This window comes from Nycticebus coucang, chromosome 10, assembly GCF_027406575.1.
Source record: "Nycticebus coucang isolate mNycCou1 chromosome 10, mNycCou1.pri, whole genome shotgun sequence".
NCBI lineage: Eukaryota > Metazoa > Chordata > Mammalia > Primates > Lorisidae > Nycticebus > Nycticebus coucang.
In genome coordinates, this window is record NC_069789.1 from 116935173 (window position 1) to 116952850 (window position 17678).

Genomic DNA, 17678 nt, shown 5'->3' on the forward strand with positions numbered 1-17678 from the left:
AGTCACATGGCCTTTCTTAGCTTCAAGGGGGCTTTTGGTTTGTCCCAAATGGGAGACAAGTGCTCTTCTAATATGTAAAAAGATTCATTGTCCTGGGACCCATCAGTCTCCTCCACCCCACTCCCTGCTTAAGTCATTGCCTTCCCTCTGCCCTGGTCTACCCTAACCCACTCTGTTCTTCCCTACCAGGCATCCCCTTGAAACCGATGTTGGCACATCCCACTCGAAGTGTCAGTGAGGTCCTGAAACGCTTTGATGAGGCAGCTTTCACTTGCGAGTACAAATACGATGGGCAGAGGGCACAGGTATGGGGAGTGGGACAGTTCTCCTCACAGGAGGCAGGAAATGCCACGGAGCACAGTGAGGGCAGTCAGACATGAGTGGAAAGCCAGCCTCTGCCACACACTGTCTCTCTGGGCTTTAGTTCCCACCTCTGTGCAATGAGTGTTATAGTGACCACCTCACAGGCTCATCTGAAGTCAACCTCATCAAAAGTTGTGACCTGGGTGGTGCCTGTGGCTCAAAGGAGTAGGGCGCCGGCCCCATATTCCAGAGGTGGCGTGTTCAAACCTGGCCCCGACCAAAACAAAAAGTAAAAGTTGTAAAAAAAAAAGTTGTGACCTATGGCAGGGGGAGCTCAGGAAATGTTGGCTCTGCTTGTGCCCTGCTGGTGGGTGTGTTCATTACAGCAGCCATCCTGGGAGGTGCCTACGTAACCCCCAGTGCAATGACATGTGCGTGTATCCCGTGACCCAGGACCAGAGAGCCGATGAGGCGGGTAGGTGTCTGCAGGGCTTTGAGGCAGTTTCAAGTCATGATTTGATAGACACTTAGCACATAAGTGGATCTTCAGAAAGTAAGAAACGATGATTTATGATAATGACAATGTTTGGGTTTTTTTTTTTTTTTTTTTGGAGACAGACTCTTACTTTATCACCCTGAGTAGAGTGCTGAGGTATCATCATAGCTCACAGCAACCTCAAACTCTTGGTATCAAGTGATTCTCTTGCCTCAACCTCCTGAGTAGCTTGAATACAGATGCCCACCACCACGCCTAGCTAGTTTCTCTATTTTTAGTAGAGACGGTGTCTCTTGCTCAGATGGGTCTCAAACTCCTGACTTCAGGCGATCCACTCACCTCGGCCGCCTCGAGTGCTCGGGTTACAGGTGTGAACCACCGTACCCAGCCAACAATGATTTTTTATGTCAACTTTCTTGAATTACATAGCCCCCTGCTCAAGGACTGTGACCAGACTGGGTTAAAGTAAACTAATGTATTAAAGTAAACTAATAAAGTGACAACAGAGATCAGAATGATATTTACCACATAACAGCATTTAGGCAAGTAAATGTGTGCATCCAAAGAGAAACCTGTTTACAGCAGGAGAGGGGTAGGGTTGGAAGTAAGAGATGATGGGGGGTTCATGGATAGCGTTAGTTCCTCCTCCAGAGTATCTGGAACCTTCAAGCAATGAAGGTGGAGCTGGGAGAGAAAGGAGGAGCGGTGTAGGGTGGGCTTGGCTCTGATTTCCGCTCCCTCCTCCACTGCTGTAGATCCATGTTCTGGAAGGCGGGGAGGTGAAGATCTTCAGCAGGAATCAGGAGGATAACACTGGGAAGTACCCGGACGTCATCAGCCGCATTCCCAAGGTGGGCATCTGCCGTGCGCTTTCACTCTGGCAGGGTCTGCGGTCGGGACCATCCAAGCCAGCTCAGCACACTGGGGGCTTTGCTGGAAGAAAATTGGGTTGCATTTGGCTATAAATAACAGAGCACTGACTTATGCATGCCATACACAGATGCTATGTTTTCTCAAGGAAATCTGGAGGTGAGTGGCCCAGCACTGACTCTACTGAGCACTGATGTCCTCCCAAACTCAGCTCGCTCTGCCACTCTCCTCTACTATGTCCTTGGCTGGTTAGCTTTTCTTCCTAGTACCTGTCCCCCCTCATAGTTTCCCAAACAGGCTTTTCTTCCTAGTACCTGTCCCCCTTCCTAGTACTTGTCCCCCCTCATAGTTTCCTAAACAGATGCCACACTTCTAGATAGACAGAAGGAAAAGGGATTCTAGCTTCTGTCCCCTCCCATGGAGATAACCTTTCAACCACCCTGGCTGACTCTAGCTTGGAGTCACTGTCCAGCCCAGCACTGGGTCTTGCCAACCTATGGTGGCAGAGGCTTGAAAAGCCAGAATCTAACTCTACAGGCTTTTTAGCAGGGAAGACAAGGAGAAGGAATGGGGACAAGGGTGAAGGGAGCCAGCCTACAGATGGGCCCCAGCATCAGAATGAAGCCCAGAGTTGCGTGGGCCCTATGGGGATTTCCCACCACTCAGTGGGGGGTCTTGGGCCTGCCTTAAGAATCCTATCAAAGAGCCTTTCTCCTTGCTTGCCCCTAATTATTAGGAAATTGTCCTTTCAGAGAGCAAGAGCAGTTTCAAGATCCTGCTGTTGGAGATGGTGACTACGAGAGTCCCAGTGCAACATGTGCATTAACGGGGCTTCTGCTGAGTGCCAACCACTAACTGTATTTCTAAATTTTACTAAGTTGTAATTTCTGTTAAAAAGCTTCTGATTTTACGTATATGGTATATGTATACATAATGAATGATGAGTTTTCACATACTTATGTACCTTTGTAACCAACACCTAGTCGCTATCAACATTTCCATATTTTCATCACTCCAGAACATTTCCCATGTCACACAAGCAAGACCTTCTCTTTTTCTCCTACCATCCATCCACCAGAGGCCACCCCTGATCAGCCTTTTTGTCACCATAGTTTAATTTTGCTTATTCTAGAGTTTCCTGTTAGTGGTATCTTATGGTATAGAATCTTTTATGTCTCGTTTCTTTTGCTCGGTATGTGAGGCAGGCAGGCTTGCTACGGTCTCTGCTCTCTCTGAGCTCACAGGTGGGCAGACTTTCACCTGAGAGTCCTGCTTTTTTGATCAGGGCAGGAAAGAAAAAGACCAGCCTTCTGTAAGCCTGTATAACAAACACATGACTTAGACTAGTGTCAGGAAAACTAGTGTCAAGATATACCAGGGATGGTGCCTCTTGGACTTGTGCATCACAGCATTCTGTTGAGGGGAAAGCAGTCTTCCCAGTGGAAGCCAATGACAGTACAGGAGGAGCACAGGGAAGGCATTCTAGAGGGAGCAGCACGTGCAAAGGCCCAGTGGTGGGAGGGCATAGCCCATTTTAAAAACAGAAGCAGATGTGCTAGGGTGACAAGAACAAGGCTGAGGGGACCCAGTAAGGACTGACTGAAGAAACTCCCTGAGCTTGGGGGAGTCATGGAATGGGTTTTAGAGGGGGTATACTATGATCAGATTGGGGTTTGCCTGGGTCCTCTGTCTGGTGTGAGAAGAGTAGACTAAGAAGGGAGGTGCAGGACTGGGGAGACCAGTAGGAAGAAGTGACTGAGCTCAATGAGATAGTGAGAAGTGGACAACTTAGAGATTTTGGAGGGAAAATAAACAGGTTCACTGGGAAAGTGAATGTGAGTGAGAGGAAGGGAAGATGACAAAGGCTCCTGAGTTTTCACCTTGTAGGACTTAATAGTCTCTTTTCAGAAAAGTTTGTCCCCACTCCTCCAATGGGGAATACGGAGGGGATCTGTTTTCTCTTATCTCTTTGTAGATCTCGAGAGCTCTGGAAGGAAAAGGGAATTCGTTTCCCCATGTCATTCTTCTACTTTCATCCTTTATCTCTTACAATCCCTAAGTCTCTTCTTCACTTTGTAGATTAAACTCCCATCGGTCACATCCTTCATCCTGGACACTGAAGCTGTGGCTTGGGACCGGGAAAAGAAGCAGATCCAGCCATTCCAAGTGCTCACCACTCGCAAACGGAAGGTACCGCTTGGCCCCCTCCACTGCCTACCACGGCCCTGTACACCCTCATCTTCTTCCCAGACCTGGCTACAGGTCCTATCCAATCCCTGGAAGGGCAAACTCAGTCTGAATACGGTTTCTGTCAGGCTTTTTGCAAAATGGCTGCCACAGCTCCAGCCATCACATTCTCGTCCTAGCATCCCAAGTAGGAAGGTGAGGAAGGGCCCTTTTCCCACATCTCTACCACTCCCACACCCCAGCAGATACCCCCTTTACATCTAACTGGCCAGAGCTGTGTCATGTCACCCTCATTAGCTGCAAAGGTGGCCAGGAGAGCAAATGAGCAGTGAGCTTGTCAGAACTAGCTAAGAGCCATTGTAACTCCGTACCTAGGGCTAGCAGCATTGTCACCATCACAGGTGGGGAGAGGGAGAGAATAGAAGATGACTATGGGGTCTGCCTTAAGTACAATGTGAGGGGACCCCAACCAGCCCTGTTGCATCTTCTTCCCACTCCTGGTTTCCATTTTTTCCCAATCCAGGAGGTGGATGCATCAGAGATCCAGGTGCAGGTGTGTTTATACGCCTTCGACCTCATCTACCTCAATGGACAGGTAAGGTCTGGCTTCATGTCCAGCAGTGGCCAAGTATAACAGGGGTGGTGTGTGATCCTGGGAGCCAGCAGGCTGACTTTCACATCTGACTCTGCACCTCACTGAGTGGGGAGGCCCACTAGGCAGTGGTTCTCCAAGTGTGGCCCAAGACCCCTGTGGGTTACCAAGACTCTTCCAAGGGCATCTGCGATATGTCCATATTATTCTAACTCCATGTCTGTGTGAGGTGAGTTTTCTCCATGTGCTACCAACAGAACATGTCTCAGCTGCCTAAATGTAGAAGCAGATAGGAGGATTCAGCCTGTGTTAAGCCAGGTGTTAAAGAATTTGTAAAAATGCAAGGCTGGGCACGGTGGCTAACACCTATAATTCTAGCAGTCTGGGAGGCCAAGGTAAGTGGATTGCTTGAGTTCAGGAGTTGGGGACCTGCCTGAGTAAGAGTGAGACCCTGTCTCAACTAAAAATAGAAAAAACTAGTCAGGCCTTGTGGCAGGCACCTGTAGTCCTAGCTATTTGGGAGACTGAGGCAGGAAGATTGCTCAAGCTCAGTAGTTTGAGGTTCTTGTAAGCTATGATGACCCCACAGCACTCCACCGAGGGCAATAGAGTGAGACTCTGTCTCAAAAAAAAAAAAGAATTTGTAAGAATGCAAAACAATACCTCTATTCTTGCTAATTTTTTAAAGTAAGGTATATTTCATAAAAATACTATCTTGTGTAGTGTATTAGATTATTTTTAAATTAACATTTAAGAAGTATTAATATTTTTGAATTAATATTTTACATTTCAAATACGGTATAAATATATTGTGTAACCCACATAAACAGAAGCTCTTTAGAGTGATTCCACAATAATTTTTAAGAGTGTAAAGGGCTCCTGAGACTTCGGGATGTCTATTAGTTAAGAGTCTGCAGGCAAGCTGCCGACTGTCACATCCCAGCCCACCCTCTCTCGCTCTGTGGCTGCAGATGAGCAACTCGGCCTGTTTCTCAGTTTCCTTATCTATAGTAAAGAGCTAACAGCAGCCCCTGCTGTGTCTGTTGGGGTGAGGACTAAATGGTGGGATATGGGTGTGCAGGCCAGTAGCTGGCTCATGGAAGTTTTCAATAAAAATTATTTAGTGTCATCATCATCATCCCAGATAATCTTTGACAGTCTGATAGATGAACAGAGGTGATAACTTTAATAACTTACACTTTTTACTTCTGAATGAGTAGAGCACCTTTTCAGATTTCTTGGCCACATGCATTTGTTCTGGTACTTGCCTGCTTGTGTTTTGGTTTGCATGTCTGGTGGATTCTTATTACTATCCTCGTGCTCTCCTAGGTTGATTAGTCCTTTGCTGGTCAAACAGAGCTGGTAGTGGTTCTAATGCTGAAATGCCTCTGGTGCCAGAGCCCACACCTTATGCCAGGCGTCCTCAAACTTTTTAAATAGGGGGCCAATTCACTGTCCCTCAGTCTGTTGGAGGACCGGACAATAGTTAAAAAAAAAAAAAAAACTATGAACAAATTCCTATGCACACTGCACATATCTTATTTTGAAGTAAAAAAACAAAACGGGAACAAATACAATCACACCACCTCATGTGGCCCACGGGCCGTAGTTTGAGGACCCCTGCCTTATGCAAACTAAAGACAGCATTTCACTGCATAAAATAACTCTAGGAAGACTGATAGACTCCTACTTTTGTTTCCCATGATTTTTTTGAGGAGAAGAATGTTAAATATCATATGCTTAGTGTGTTTTTTTGTTTTGTTTTGTTTTATTTGTTTATTTGAGACAAGAGTCTTACTTAGTGTCTTTGGTAGAGTGCTGTGGTGTCATCCTAGCTGGCAGCAACCTCAAACCCTAGGCTTAAGTGATCCTCTTGCCTCAGCCTCCCATGTAACTGGGACTGCAGGTGCCCTCCACAATGCTGGGCTAATTTATTTTTAGTAAAGGCAGGGTCTCGCTCTTGCTCAGGCTGGTCTCAAACTCCTAAGCTCAAGCAATCCACCCACCTCAGCCTCCCAAGGTGCTAGGATTATAGGTATGAGCCACCTCACTCAGCCATATGCTTTTGCTTTGTGTTTTTTCTGCATGACTTGATCATTCCTGTTCTGTTAGTTCGTCTGTCTCTCAGGAGCATTTCCAATATTCCTTCTTATTTGGTGTTTGCCTTTAAACTTTGTTGATGGCCTTTTCTGCTGCATAGTACTTGTTTGAACTTTTACTTTTTCATAGTCAAACATATCATTTCTTTTCCCTTAATATATCCTCATCCCCAAGATATTTTTTTAAAAAGTTATCCCTTCCCTAGGATTCTAAAAATTTTCATTTAAGTTTTCTTCTGGAACCTTTACAGTAGTTTCGTATTTATTTTGAACTATGTGTTCCGTGTGGAACTTGCCCCAGTGGGTGATCTGGTTTTTAACAAATAAGGTAGTTATTTCAGCCTACTATTACTGACTAGTCCATCTCCCACCACTACGAACTGCTTTTCTTTTTGATCTGATCAGTTCCTGTTCCAGTTCCTGCTCAGCAGAAATGTGTGTGCGGACAGGAACTGATCAGACCAAAAAGAACTAACTTTACTGCTTGCCCTCCAGGTGGACATTCAGGCTTTTTCCATCAACACTGGTTTTCTGTTTTGAGGTTGTAAAAGTGAACATTTCACACAAAAAGATGAGCGAGTGACTTTACCGTTGAGAGTATAGACTCTGGAGTCAGACTCTCTCACTCTTAATCCCAGACACATACTTCCACATGACTTTGGGCAAGTGATTTAACCTCTCTGAGTCTTAGCTGTCCCATGCAAAATGGAGTGATAGCTACCCAAGGGTCATCAGTTGGACCTTTGATACCCAATGCAGCCACCAGCTACATGTAGCTCTTGAAAGGTGGCAAGTCCAATTTGAGCTGTGCTATAGGTGAAAATACACACCAATTGTAAAGATTTAATTCAAGTAAAGAGTGTAAAATATATGGTAATAATGTTCCTCACACATTGAAATCTTAAGACACTGGGTGAAATGAAGCACAGTGTATTATTAAAATGATTTTACCTGTTTCTTTTGCATTTTAACATGACTACTAGAAATTCTATAATGAAAAATGTGGCCACATTGTGCTTCTGTGAGACAGTGCTGGGCACAGCTCATCCTGGAGTTCCCTCAGCACAGCAACTGGCACCAAGTGGGCAGGAAAGATGCACAGTGGCTGCTGCTGCTTCGCCACCACCAGTATCATCTTTATTCAGAATCTTCCCTTAGGAGGGAGTCTGGGAGCAAAGCTGGGTAGTTTCAGAGCTGCTGACATTGCCTTGCAGAGACAAGGCAGGCCAACCCAGGAGCAGTAAGTCCCCATCTCAGGCAGCATGGCAGGATGTTTCTTTCCTCTCCTTTCTCTCCTTTCTTCCTCCCTGTGCGTCTTCCCCAATGTCCCCAGCCTGCTTGATGGATTTGTAAGAACCAGGCTTCATGCTGGTTTGCTTCTACTTAAATGACTTCCAGCATGTACCTAACCATTAAGAGAATTTACAGCATATACAAGTATGGATGGATTAATTCAACCAAGGCTAATAAAGTCAGTTTCCACAAGGCTGGTGAGATCATTTTTGAGTGGAAGTGAGCAGAGCTTTCCCATGAACAGATAGGGTCTCATTTAAGGCTCAGCAGGCTGCATCCTGTGGGCCCGATCTGTCCCACTGCCTGTTTTTGTAGAAAAAGGTTTCATTGGAGTGCTGGCCTTTGCATCTTATGTGTCAACTTTTTCCCTGTAACAGCAGAGTTGAATGGTTGTGACAGAGAGCAAAGGGCAGAGAGTATTTACTGTTGAAAAGATTGCAAGGTTTGCAATCAGAAGATTGCAAGATTGTTAATTTCCCCTGGATTAACATAGAAAATAGCCTCTCAGAAGCATGCTTATTGACTTTGATTTTGCCTTTCTTTAGCTAATGGTAAATGTTTATTCAGCAGGATACCCATCAAGTGTTGATTTAAGCTCTAGCAAGGCCCTGGCTCCCTGTCTGGTGTTCCTGAGGTTGCCGACTCTAAGTGGTATCCAGCCCCTCTTGCCAATGACTAGACCTGAGCTTTAAGCTCTTCCCTCTCAAGGCTTCCTGTAAACCATGTTGCTACTTGTGACCTGTGTTTTCTGTTTGCTTCACGGTTAGGGCTTATTGTCTCTATTTCCACAACAACATCCCATCTTCTCTCCTCCCTCCCCGACCCTTCAGTCCCTGGTACGTGAGCCTCTTTCCCGACGCCGGCAGCTGCTCCGAGATAACTTTGTAGAAATAGAGGGTGAATTTGTCTTCGCTACGTCCCTGGACACCAAGGACACTGAGCAGATTGCCGAGTTTCTGGAGCAGTCTGTGAAAGGTGAGGGCACCCACTCTTCTCTCCACCAAAGTCTGTTGTTTCCACCTTTGGACTGTGGTAACTCAAGTTTCCCAGCTTATGTTTCTCCCTCAGACTCCTGCGAGGGGCTGATGGTGAAGACCCTGGATGTTGATGCCACCTATGAGATTGCCAAGAGATCACACAACTGGCTGAAGGTGATTACCATCCCGACCTGGACTTGCCAACTAGAGCCTGGGTCTAGAAGTCTGCCCCAACTGGGCAGTCAGTATCAAGTCTCTGCACTGCACCCTGTTTGAGCTCAGGAGTCCTCTTCACACTCCTACCTCGCGTCCTTGATAGTGAGCTAACCAAAAGTTCAGTGACAGCTGCAGATGAAATTTAGATGAAGTCTCTGTTCTCTCAAGCTTGTCTTCAGTGTATGGCCAGGCACTCGGGAAGGAAGTAAGCCAGTAAATGAACAAGATAATGAGTACCAGGAGGACAGTGAGTCCACTGAGGGCCAGAGAGATCTGGGAGTACTCTAGGTGATCAGGAAGAGGTGGCATTTGGGTTGAGATCTAGACAATAGGATAGGATTGGTCACATGGCCATCAGACGGAGCACAGTGGAGGGGCTGCAAGTGGAAAGGTCCTGAGGTAGGAATAAGCTCTGTGTGTGCAGGGAGCAGGGGGAGGTGACGAAAGAGTGGAGGGCAGCCCTGGCCACTGTCAGATAAAACTGGATCTTCCTCTAGGGCTTTGGGAAGCCAGTGGAGGTTTATACAGAGGAGTCATAGGATCTGGTTGTCATTTTGCAAAGGTCCTCTGGTTTCCCTGTGAGTAGTGGACAGGTGGTGGAGGGCTGGACTGAAGTGAGAGTGAGCGGAGTCTATCTTTGTTAAGAGACTTGAAGGTTTGCGCAGAGGAAGGGCAGTGAGTGAGGAGTGAGCACAGGAAATGTTTTAGAACTGAGCCAGCTGGCCTGCTGGATGAGTCTTCTTGTGTGTTTATCAGCCTGTGGTCTGTCTTCCTAGAGAGTACAGACCTTCCCTGTCTTATTAAATAAGCACAGTCATACCCCTGAACCTGAGCTTCTGCCTGGCACAATTAGTGCTTAATAAGTGTTCTTGAGTGAGTGGGTAAGTGCTGTCTGCGTGAAGGAGGTAGTGGAGTGAGTGGACCGTGTCTCCATACTGACTGAAACTGGGGCTCAGGGATGACCCGCAAGGCCCCCTCTTTTCTATGTGCTCTTGTTTGTTCTCTGTAAGCCCAGAAGCCATACCCATGTCCAGTCTCCTCACGGGGGCCATCATCAGTGTTCTTTCTAGACATTCTCCCCAGCCTACTGATTAACTTCAGCAGTGGGGTCCCCACTTTGGGTGCTCCTCCTTCATTTCTTGCCTTCCCTTCTCCCAGCTGAAGAAGGACTACCTCGATGGTGTGGGTGACACTCTGGACCTTGTGGTGATCGGCGCCTACCTGGGCCGAGGGAAGCGGGCTGGCCGGTACGGGGGCTTCCTGCTGGCCTCCTACGACCAGGACAGTGAGGAGCTGCAGGCTATATGCAAGGTCCTGGGGCTGGGACTGCAGAGGCAGGAGGGGAGTGGACTAGGCTTATGGGGGGACTTCCTACTGGCAACCTAGGGAGAACCCAGACCAAGAGGCACTTATGTCCTCCCTATGAAGGCTTATTTTTTCCTAGTTTTTATCTTCTAATTCTATAAGTAACTTGCTTTTTATAGAAAAATGGGCTTATATAGAAAGATGTAAGGAACCTATGTCAGTTAGGAATTCAGTTTAGTCCTAAATACTGTTAGCTTACATAAGAAAAGGATTTCTTTCTCATGTAATGAGAAATGTGGAGGGGGCAGCTCTCTGATGTCTTTAGGGGTCCAAGCTCCTCCTCGGTTTCCCTACACTAGTTTTTGTCATGCGCTTCTGGCCTCATTATTACAATGTGGCTACAGGTGTTCCAGTTATCATGGCCACTCATGTTCGAAGCAGCAGAAAGGTGGAAGGCACAAGGACAAAGAGGGGTGAGCCCCCAGAGTCAGCCTCAGCCAGTGAACAATTTTCGTTAACAGGCCACTCCTGTCTGCAAGGGACCCTAAGAAATGTGTATGTTTGTTTCAAGCTGTGCACATTGTGACTAGCAGTCTATTTCTTATATTCCCATATCCAACAAATTTGGGTCTTTTGCCACAGAAACAGACCAAAATATCACCCAGAATCCCAGAGGCAACCCCTAGTAACATTTGAAGGGATGTCTTACTTATATTTTTACAAAATTATGATCCTCCTCTAGGGTTAATTTTTTTTTCTGCCTTTTTTGCCCTATGAGTACTTTATTTTAAATGTTACCATATTTGCTTAAGTAATATGGTAATTAATCACTTGAATGCCTGCACAATTTTTAGTGCATATACCCCCTTTTATGAACCAGTTAGATTGTTGCCAGCATTGTTCTCAGAAATAACTGTCAGCACTTCACATACATTAACCTAAATAATCATTGATAGAAGTGATTTTATAATTCACAAATATCTTTGGCCACCAATCTGTCACCATTTTAAATTACTTAGGAATAGATTTTTTTTTTAGGATTTTTTAAAAGAGCTATTGTCCGGACAAAAGGCAAGAACATTGTTAAGACTCTCCATGTAATAAAAAGGGCTTTCTAGGTTAACATTGTGGGTCAGAGATGCCCATCTTGCTGCTTATTGATACAGCAGCATCAAGTATTACTGCTTTTTAGCTGTTCCTATTTTATTTATTTATTTGAGACAGAGTTTCAAGTTGTCACCTGGGTAGAGTGCTGTGGCATCATAGCTCACAGCAACCTCCAATTTTGGGGCTTAAGTGATTCTCTTGCCTCAGTTTTTCTATTTTTAGTAGAGATGGTATCTTGCTTTTGCTCAGGCTGATCTCAGACTCATGAGCTCAAGCTATCCATCCTCCTCAGCCTTCCAAATGGCTAGGATTACAGGCATGAGCCACCACGCCCAGCAGCTTTTCCTATTTTGATAGGTGAAAGAACCTTTTGGCAGGCTTGGTGCCCATAGCTCAGTGGTTAAGCCACTGGCCACGTGCAATGGGTTCAAACCCAGCCTGGACCTGTGTAAACAATGACAATAACAACAACTACAAAATAGTCAGGTATTATGGCGGGCGCCTGTAGTCCCAGCTATTTGGGAGGCTGAGGCAAGAGAATTACTTAAGCCCAAAAGTTTAAGGTTGCTGTGAGCTATATGATGCCATGGCACAGTACTGAGGGTGACATAGTGAGACTCTTATCTCAAAAAAAAAAAAAAAAAAGAACCTCTTGGCAGTGTTAAGGTGGGAGGTGAGGACAAGTTACCATGCAGGTGCGATGTGGGTGAGCCCAAGGGAGTGATATCCTGGGCCAGGGACAGGAGTGGAAGGAATAGATGTCTGCATAAAGCAGCAGGTGGTGAGTAGGGTAATGGATATCCTGCTGGGAGAATCACTCCCCGCTCAGAGCCTTTGGCTAGATGCCCAGCCCCCTACCTCACCCTTTTCCCCTGGAACCTGTTCAGACCAGAAGGGGATGGGGGCTGCCAGTGTATGCAGTTTCAAGTCCTTACATGGCAGGAAAATGGAAGAAGCACTGGGCCACTAGCAGAGCCTCTGACCTACTGTGTCCTCCCTACAGCTTGGAACTGGCTTCAGTGACGAGGAGCTGGAGGAGCATTACCAGAAGCTTCAGGTAAGCTATAGTGGCCATGTCTTGGCCATGCTGCCTCTGATTACATGCTCCTCCCATGCAAGGCTCTTGCCCTCCACTGCCTTGGGACTCAGGGTACGGGTGGGAGGGCACTGGGCAGTACAGCTGGCTATGGAACCCAGCACTTCCAGGCTCAAGTCCCAGCTCTGCCAGCTACAGGCTAGTGACACTGATCAAGAAGCTTCAACTTCCCAAGCTCAAGTGCCTTAGCTGCACTTGGGGCAATCATTGGGCACAGTTGCAGACATTCCAGGAGCTAATCCTGGTAAAGTGCTGGTGAGCCTCTGGTAAATGGGAGTGTTGTCTTTGTCATAGGAATTTTGGGGTATGAGTTTCTGTCCTCTGTATTATCTCTAGATCATGGTTCTCTCTCTCTCCAATTCTTTGGTTCTCTCTCTCTATTCCCCCACTCTAGTTCTCTGTCTCCCTCTCTCTGGGTCTGTGCTCTTCTCTTTCCAGGTCTCTGTCCCTTCCTCTGCCTCTTTTTGTCTTTAATGTCCTATCTTGGTTCCCAGGGTCTCTGTCATTCATTTCTCCCCATCTCCCATTTCTCTTTGCTCCCATCTTCCCCAGCTTTTTACTTTAAGGAGTGTCTGTGTCTCTTTGTCTATTTCTGTCCCTTATTTTCCTCCTGTTTTCACCCTCCCCAGCCCTTGACTTTGAGGTTCAAGACCCTGTGCTCCTCTCTCCTCTGTCCCGCAGACCCTGGTGCTGCCTACACCCCGCTCCTACGTGCGCATAGATGGTGCCGTGGCTCCCGACCACTGGCTGGACCCCAGCACCGTGTGGGAGGTGAAGTGTGGAGATCTCTCCCTCTCCCCCATCTATCCCGCTGCCCGGGGCTTGGTGAGTCACAGAGGACCTGGCCTTGGCCCTATAAAGGGGTTCTAGGTGGAAATGCAGGGAGCAGAGTAGGGAGGGCACTTGGGGTCCATGTCTGCTCCTACTGAGCAATGACCAAGGGCACCAGTTTGCATTTTATTTGAGTGTCAGATAATGAGGTAAAAGTTCTTTTTCTTTCATACTTGTTTTCTTTTTTTTTTTTTTTTTTTTTTTGGCCGGGGCTGGGTTTGAACCCTCCACCTGCAGCATATGGGACCGGCGCCCTACTCCTTGAGCCACAGGCGCCACCCAGTTCTTTTTCTTTCAAATAAGAATTCCCCAGGAATGAAAAGAAAGCAGTGACATTGCTCCCATTAATATCATTACCTTACCTTAGCTCTAAAGTTGTTTTCAAAAACTTGGTCCTTTTAAGTAAAAGCTTAGTGCACATCCTGGTGAGCATTTGCTTCGCTGCTGTTTCTCCTTCAGCCATAGTTTTCATGCTACCAAGTTTTCTAATTCCCTGGCTAATCCTCCCCGGTGATTCAGTCCTCAATGCCGGCAGAAGCATTGTTGTACACCAGGGCAAAGCAGCAGCCATGGCCAACGCTGGGGAAGCTCTTAACTTTCTCCTTCAAAAGAACAGTGAATCTCAAATATGAAATATACTTTCTTTGTGATTTCTTCCTGTCCTTCAAAAGCGAGCATATTTTTCTGATGAGAAGCAAATTTCCATTTTTTTAGGAAGAACTCATATTTTTTATCTATTTTTTTTAAATTTTCACTGAAATGCTGCATATTAGAGACCCACTGTATCCTACTATGAAGCAGCCACTGTACATGGGTCATTACAAAAGTTGTGAGATACATAGAAATTGAGAAATATAAAATCTGTGTAGATGGAAATTAATGGAAGCCCTCACAGTGACACCGATAAGCCAAGCAAGTTGAAACTTGCACAGGTGAATCAGAAAAGACAATGTTGACTATATTTCTTAGAAGTGAAGTAATTGACCATAACAGTCTGTCTCACAGATAGTACACATACAGTAATTAACATTGCACTATCTATATTCATCTAATCCCCGCAGAACCCTGAGATATTAGTGATACTATCACCTCTGTTTTACGGGTAAGGAAATTGAGCCTCAGAGAGCTTAGGTAACTGGCCTAGGGCCATGTGGCTCCTGAGAGTTGGGAGCTGGGATTTGAACCCCAAATTCTGGTTCTAAACCCATGCTCCAACTCTGGTATTCTGCCTCTTGGCTCTAATCAACATTAAATAACAGCTGTAGCAGCTGACATTTTTTAAGCACTTACCTTGCACCCAATACAATTCCAAATACTTTGTCAATTTGTTGAATCCTTAAAACAACTTTCAGCCCCATTTTATGGATCACAAAACTGAGGCTCCATTGAAGGAGGGAGAAAGAGAGGAAATTGCTGTAGCCAGTAGAACCACAAGAGGGTTTCTTTCCATCCCTTCCCTCCCGCCACAGGTGGATAGTGAGAAGGGCATCTCCCTTCGCTTCCCTCGGTTTATTCGAGTCCGTGAAGACAAGCAGCCAGAGGAGGCCACCACCAGTACCCAGGTGAGGCCCTTGGAAGGAGATGGGCCACCCAGCTGCTTGGTCGGACCAGCTTCTTCGAGAGGTGGATTCTGGCCTGGAACACTAGAGCTGGGGGCATCCACGGAGCCTCTGACCATCCTGTCCTACCCTCTCCCTGCAGGTGGCCTATTTGTACCGGAAGCAAAGTCAGATTCAGAATCAACTGGGCGAGGACTCAGACTCTAACCTTGAAGACATATACTAAGCCCATGCCTTCGGGACTGAGGCATAAGGCAAGAGGTGGAGGGAACCCAGGGATATTGCCTGTGCTTTTCAGCAAATCTGGTATTGCAATCTGTGGTTTTAGAGAGTCAGGGGTGTGTGAACGGGGTGGTTTGGGATTCATCCGGTCGTTTCTTTCAATAAATAATTATCAAACACTCTGTGACATTGTTTGTGCTGGGCTCTGGGAACAAAGCTCTAAAAAGTCATACTTTACACAGCATGTAACAGTGTGGCTAGGAATACAGCACTGTCCAGTAGAACTTTCTGGGGTTGTGGGACAGGATGGTCATCAAAGATTTGGCAGCAGAGTTGGTCAGATGAGGTCCCCGACCAGCAGCTAAAACAGCATCACCCTGGACCTCATGAGAAATGCAAACTCTCGGCCCCACAGAACCCACTGCCTCAGAACCCCTGGGTGGAGGTGGGGAATCTGCTATAACAGGCCCTCCAGGTGGTTCTGGTAATTGCTCACCTTTGAGAACCACAGATTTAAAGCATTGTCTGGCACAGAGAAGATACTCACTGGATTTTGCCACTATGCTATGATGACAGTGACAGAAGGGATGAAGCCAGAGGGAGGGGGAGGAGAAAGTGTGGAACTCTTACGCAAATGCAGATGGTTCCATGAGCAAGAAAACTTACCTAGTTCATAGAGATGGTTTGCCGTGGGCAGGGGAGCCGGCTGTAGTTGTGTACTGACCTTGCACCCTCCATCTGAAGGGCCTGTCTCAGGCCAGGCTTACTCCAGGACGCTGAGGACAACACTGGGGCAGGCTCCCAGTGTAAGACCCATGATCAGTAAGGCATAAACTGGACACAGGTCAGACAGGAGCCACAAAGGGCCTGTCAGTATAAACAAGTTTCCTGAGGGACCCTACTATGTACTAGTTCAGTAGGGAAATTATAGTTAACAATAATTTATTCTACGTGTCAGTAGAGCTAGAAGAGAATAAATGTCTGAGGTAATAGATACCCCAATTACCCTGATTTGATTACTACACATAGTATGTAGGTATGAAAATACCATGTGTACCCTAAAATAGGTATAACTAATATATATCAATTAAAAATTTTTTTAAGTATTCCACTGAAGGCACACCATAAATACTCACACCCAGCTCCCTTTCATTCCTGCTAACCACTCTGGTCCTAGAATTCCAGTTTTATCTGGGAGCTTCCAAAACAGCATGGTGGTCACTTCATGAGATAGGAGCGTTTATCCCCATTTGCAGGTGAGGGAGCTTGAGGCCCAAAGAAATGGACTCATCTGCTGAGTGGTACCTCAACCGTGGAGCCAGCATCCTAATCTTAGTCTTCTGACCACTGCTCCTTGTCCTCAGAGCTCCATTCTGCACAGGAGGAAAGGAGAGGAAAAGGAAGGAAAAGAGAGGTGCACAAGAAGAAAGAAGTGAGCAGGAGTGGGTGTAGGCAGAGATTGGGGTGATGTATGTACCAGCCAATGGGCACCAGAGGTTGCCAGGAAACCACCAGCTGTCCTAATAAAGACCTTTGTACAAGCAAAAGAATTCTGTGTTGCATTTGGCCATGTCTCCTTCGTCTCCTCCAGTCTCCAACAGTTCCTCAATCTTTCTTCAACCTTCACAATCATGACATTTTTTAAGCTGATGGGCCAGTTAATGTGTAAACCAGTCCTATATTTGAGCTTGTCTGGTGTCTTCTCATCATTAGATTCAGGAACATCACGAAAGTGATGCTGTGTTCTCTTTGCATCCTACCAGGTGTGCATAATTTCAATTCGTCACATTACTGATGATACTGATTTTGATCACTTGATTAAGATGGCATCTGACAGGTCTGTCTACTATAAAGTGACGCTTTCCTTTGAAATTAGTATTTTTCAGGGAGGTACTTTGAACAAGCTAGGGGAATAGCAAACTTTCAACTTCCCTTTTTATTCATTTGTGTATGGACCCCTGGTCCCTTGTGCTGTCCTGTATAATTTGTTACTGTCATTTATTTCAATTCTCAAATTCTCCAGTATGGCCAATGGATGCCTTCAAGTGGATGCTTGTGTTCTTTTAACATGTCCCCATAACTCTTTAAGCACAAGATATTTTAGGCTCATAATTGTTTGTTTCTTGCTCTAGACTTGGAATCGGCCATTTCTCCTAAAAGCCTTGGTTCCTTTTAGTGGAGAATGGTATTTCAAAGTCAAGATCTAGATGCTACAAGTGCTCATTAATATTGGAGTGTCACTAATTCTGCAGTTCTCTTGGTAGAGAGAGCTGGAGAATATATGTACAAACATTCCTGTACACTGAGAGTCATGTATTTTTATTTTATGTTTCTGCAAGTGAAATCTGTGTGCACATTCCGATGCCTCCAGCTTCAGCCCAGTCAGGCTCATTCTACTTTTTCCTCTTTGTATTTTAGTAGCTCCCTTTCCAACAGTGGGAGACTTGGCTCCCATCACCCTTAGCGGAATCCCCATGCGTAACCAATCTCTTCTCCATTGCCATCTGACCCCTGTGGCGAAGCCA

At 46.1% G+C, this 17678-nt stretch overlaps 1 protein-coding gene across 3 annotated transcripts in view; it reads left to right on the forward strand.

The window, feature by feature from the left end:
* LIG1 (DNA ligase 1) overlaps positions 1-15326 on the forward strand; it is a 42797-nt gene extending 27471 nt beyond the window's left edge. For all 3 annotated transcript variants that reach the window (XM_053605924.1, XM_053605925.1, XM_053605923.1), the window contains exons 18-28: positions 190-305; positions 1555-1650; positions 3749-3859; positions 4380-4451; positions 8671-8815; positions 8909-8991; positions 10192-10344; positions 12449-12502; positions 13223-13366; positions 14842-14934; positions 15074-15326. In XM_053605924.1, the coding sequence (XP_053461899.1) occupies positions 190-305; positions 1555-1650; positions 3749-3859; positions 4380-4451; positions 8671-8815; positions 8909-8991; positions 10192-10344; positions 12449-12502; positions 13223-13366; positions 14842-14934; positions 15074-15157 (1151 nt within the window). In that variant the 3' untranslated portion in view covers positions 15158-15326. The remainder of the gene's footprint in view (positions 1-189; positions 306-1554; positions 1651-3748; positions 3860-4379; positions 4452-8670; positions 8816-8908; positions 8992-10191; positions 10345-12448; positions 12503-13222; positions 13367-14841; positions 14935-15073) is intronic.
* The last annotated feature ends 2352 nt before the right edge of the window (positions 15327-17678 follow it).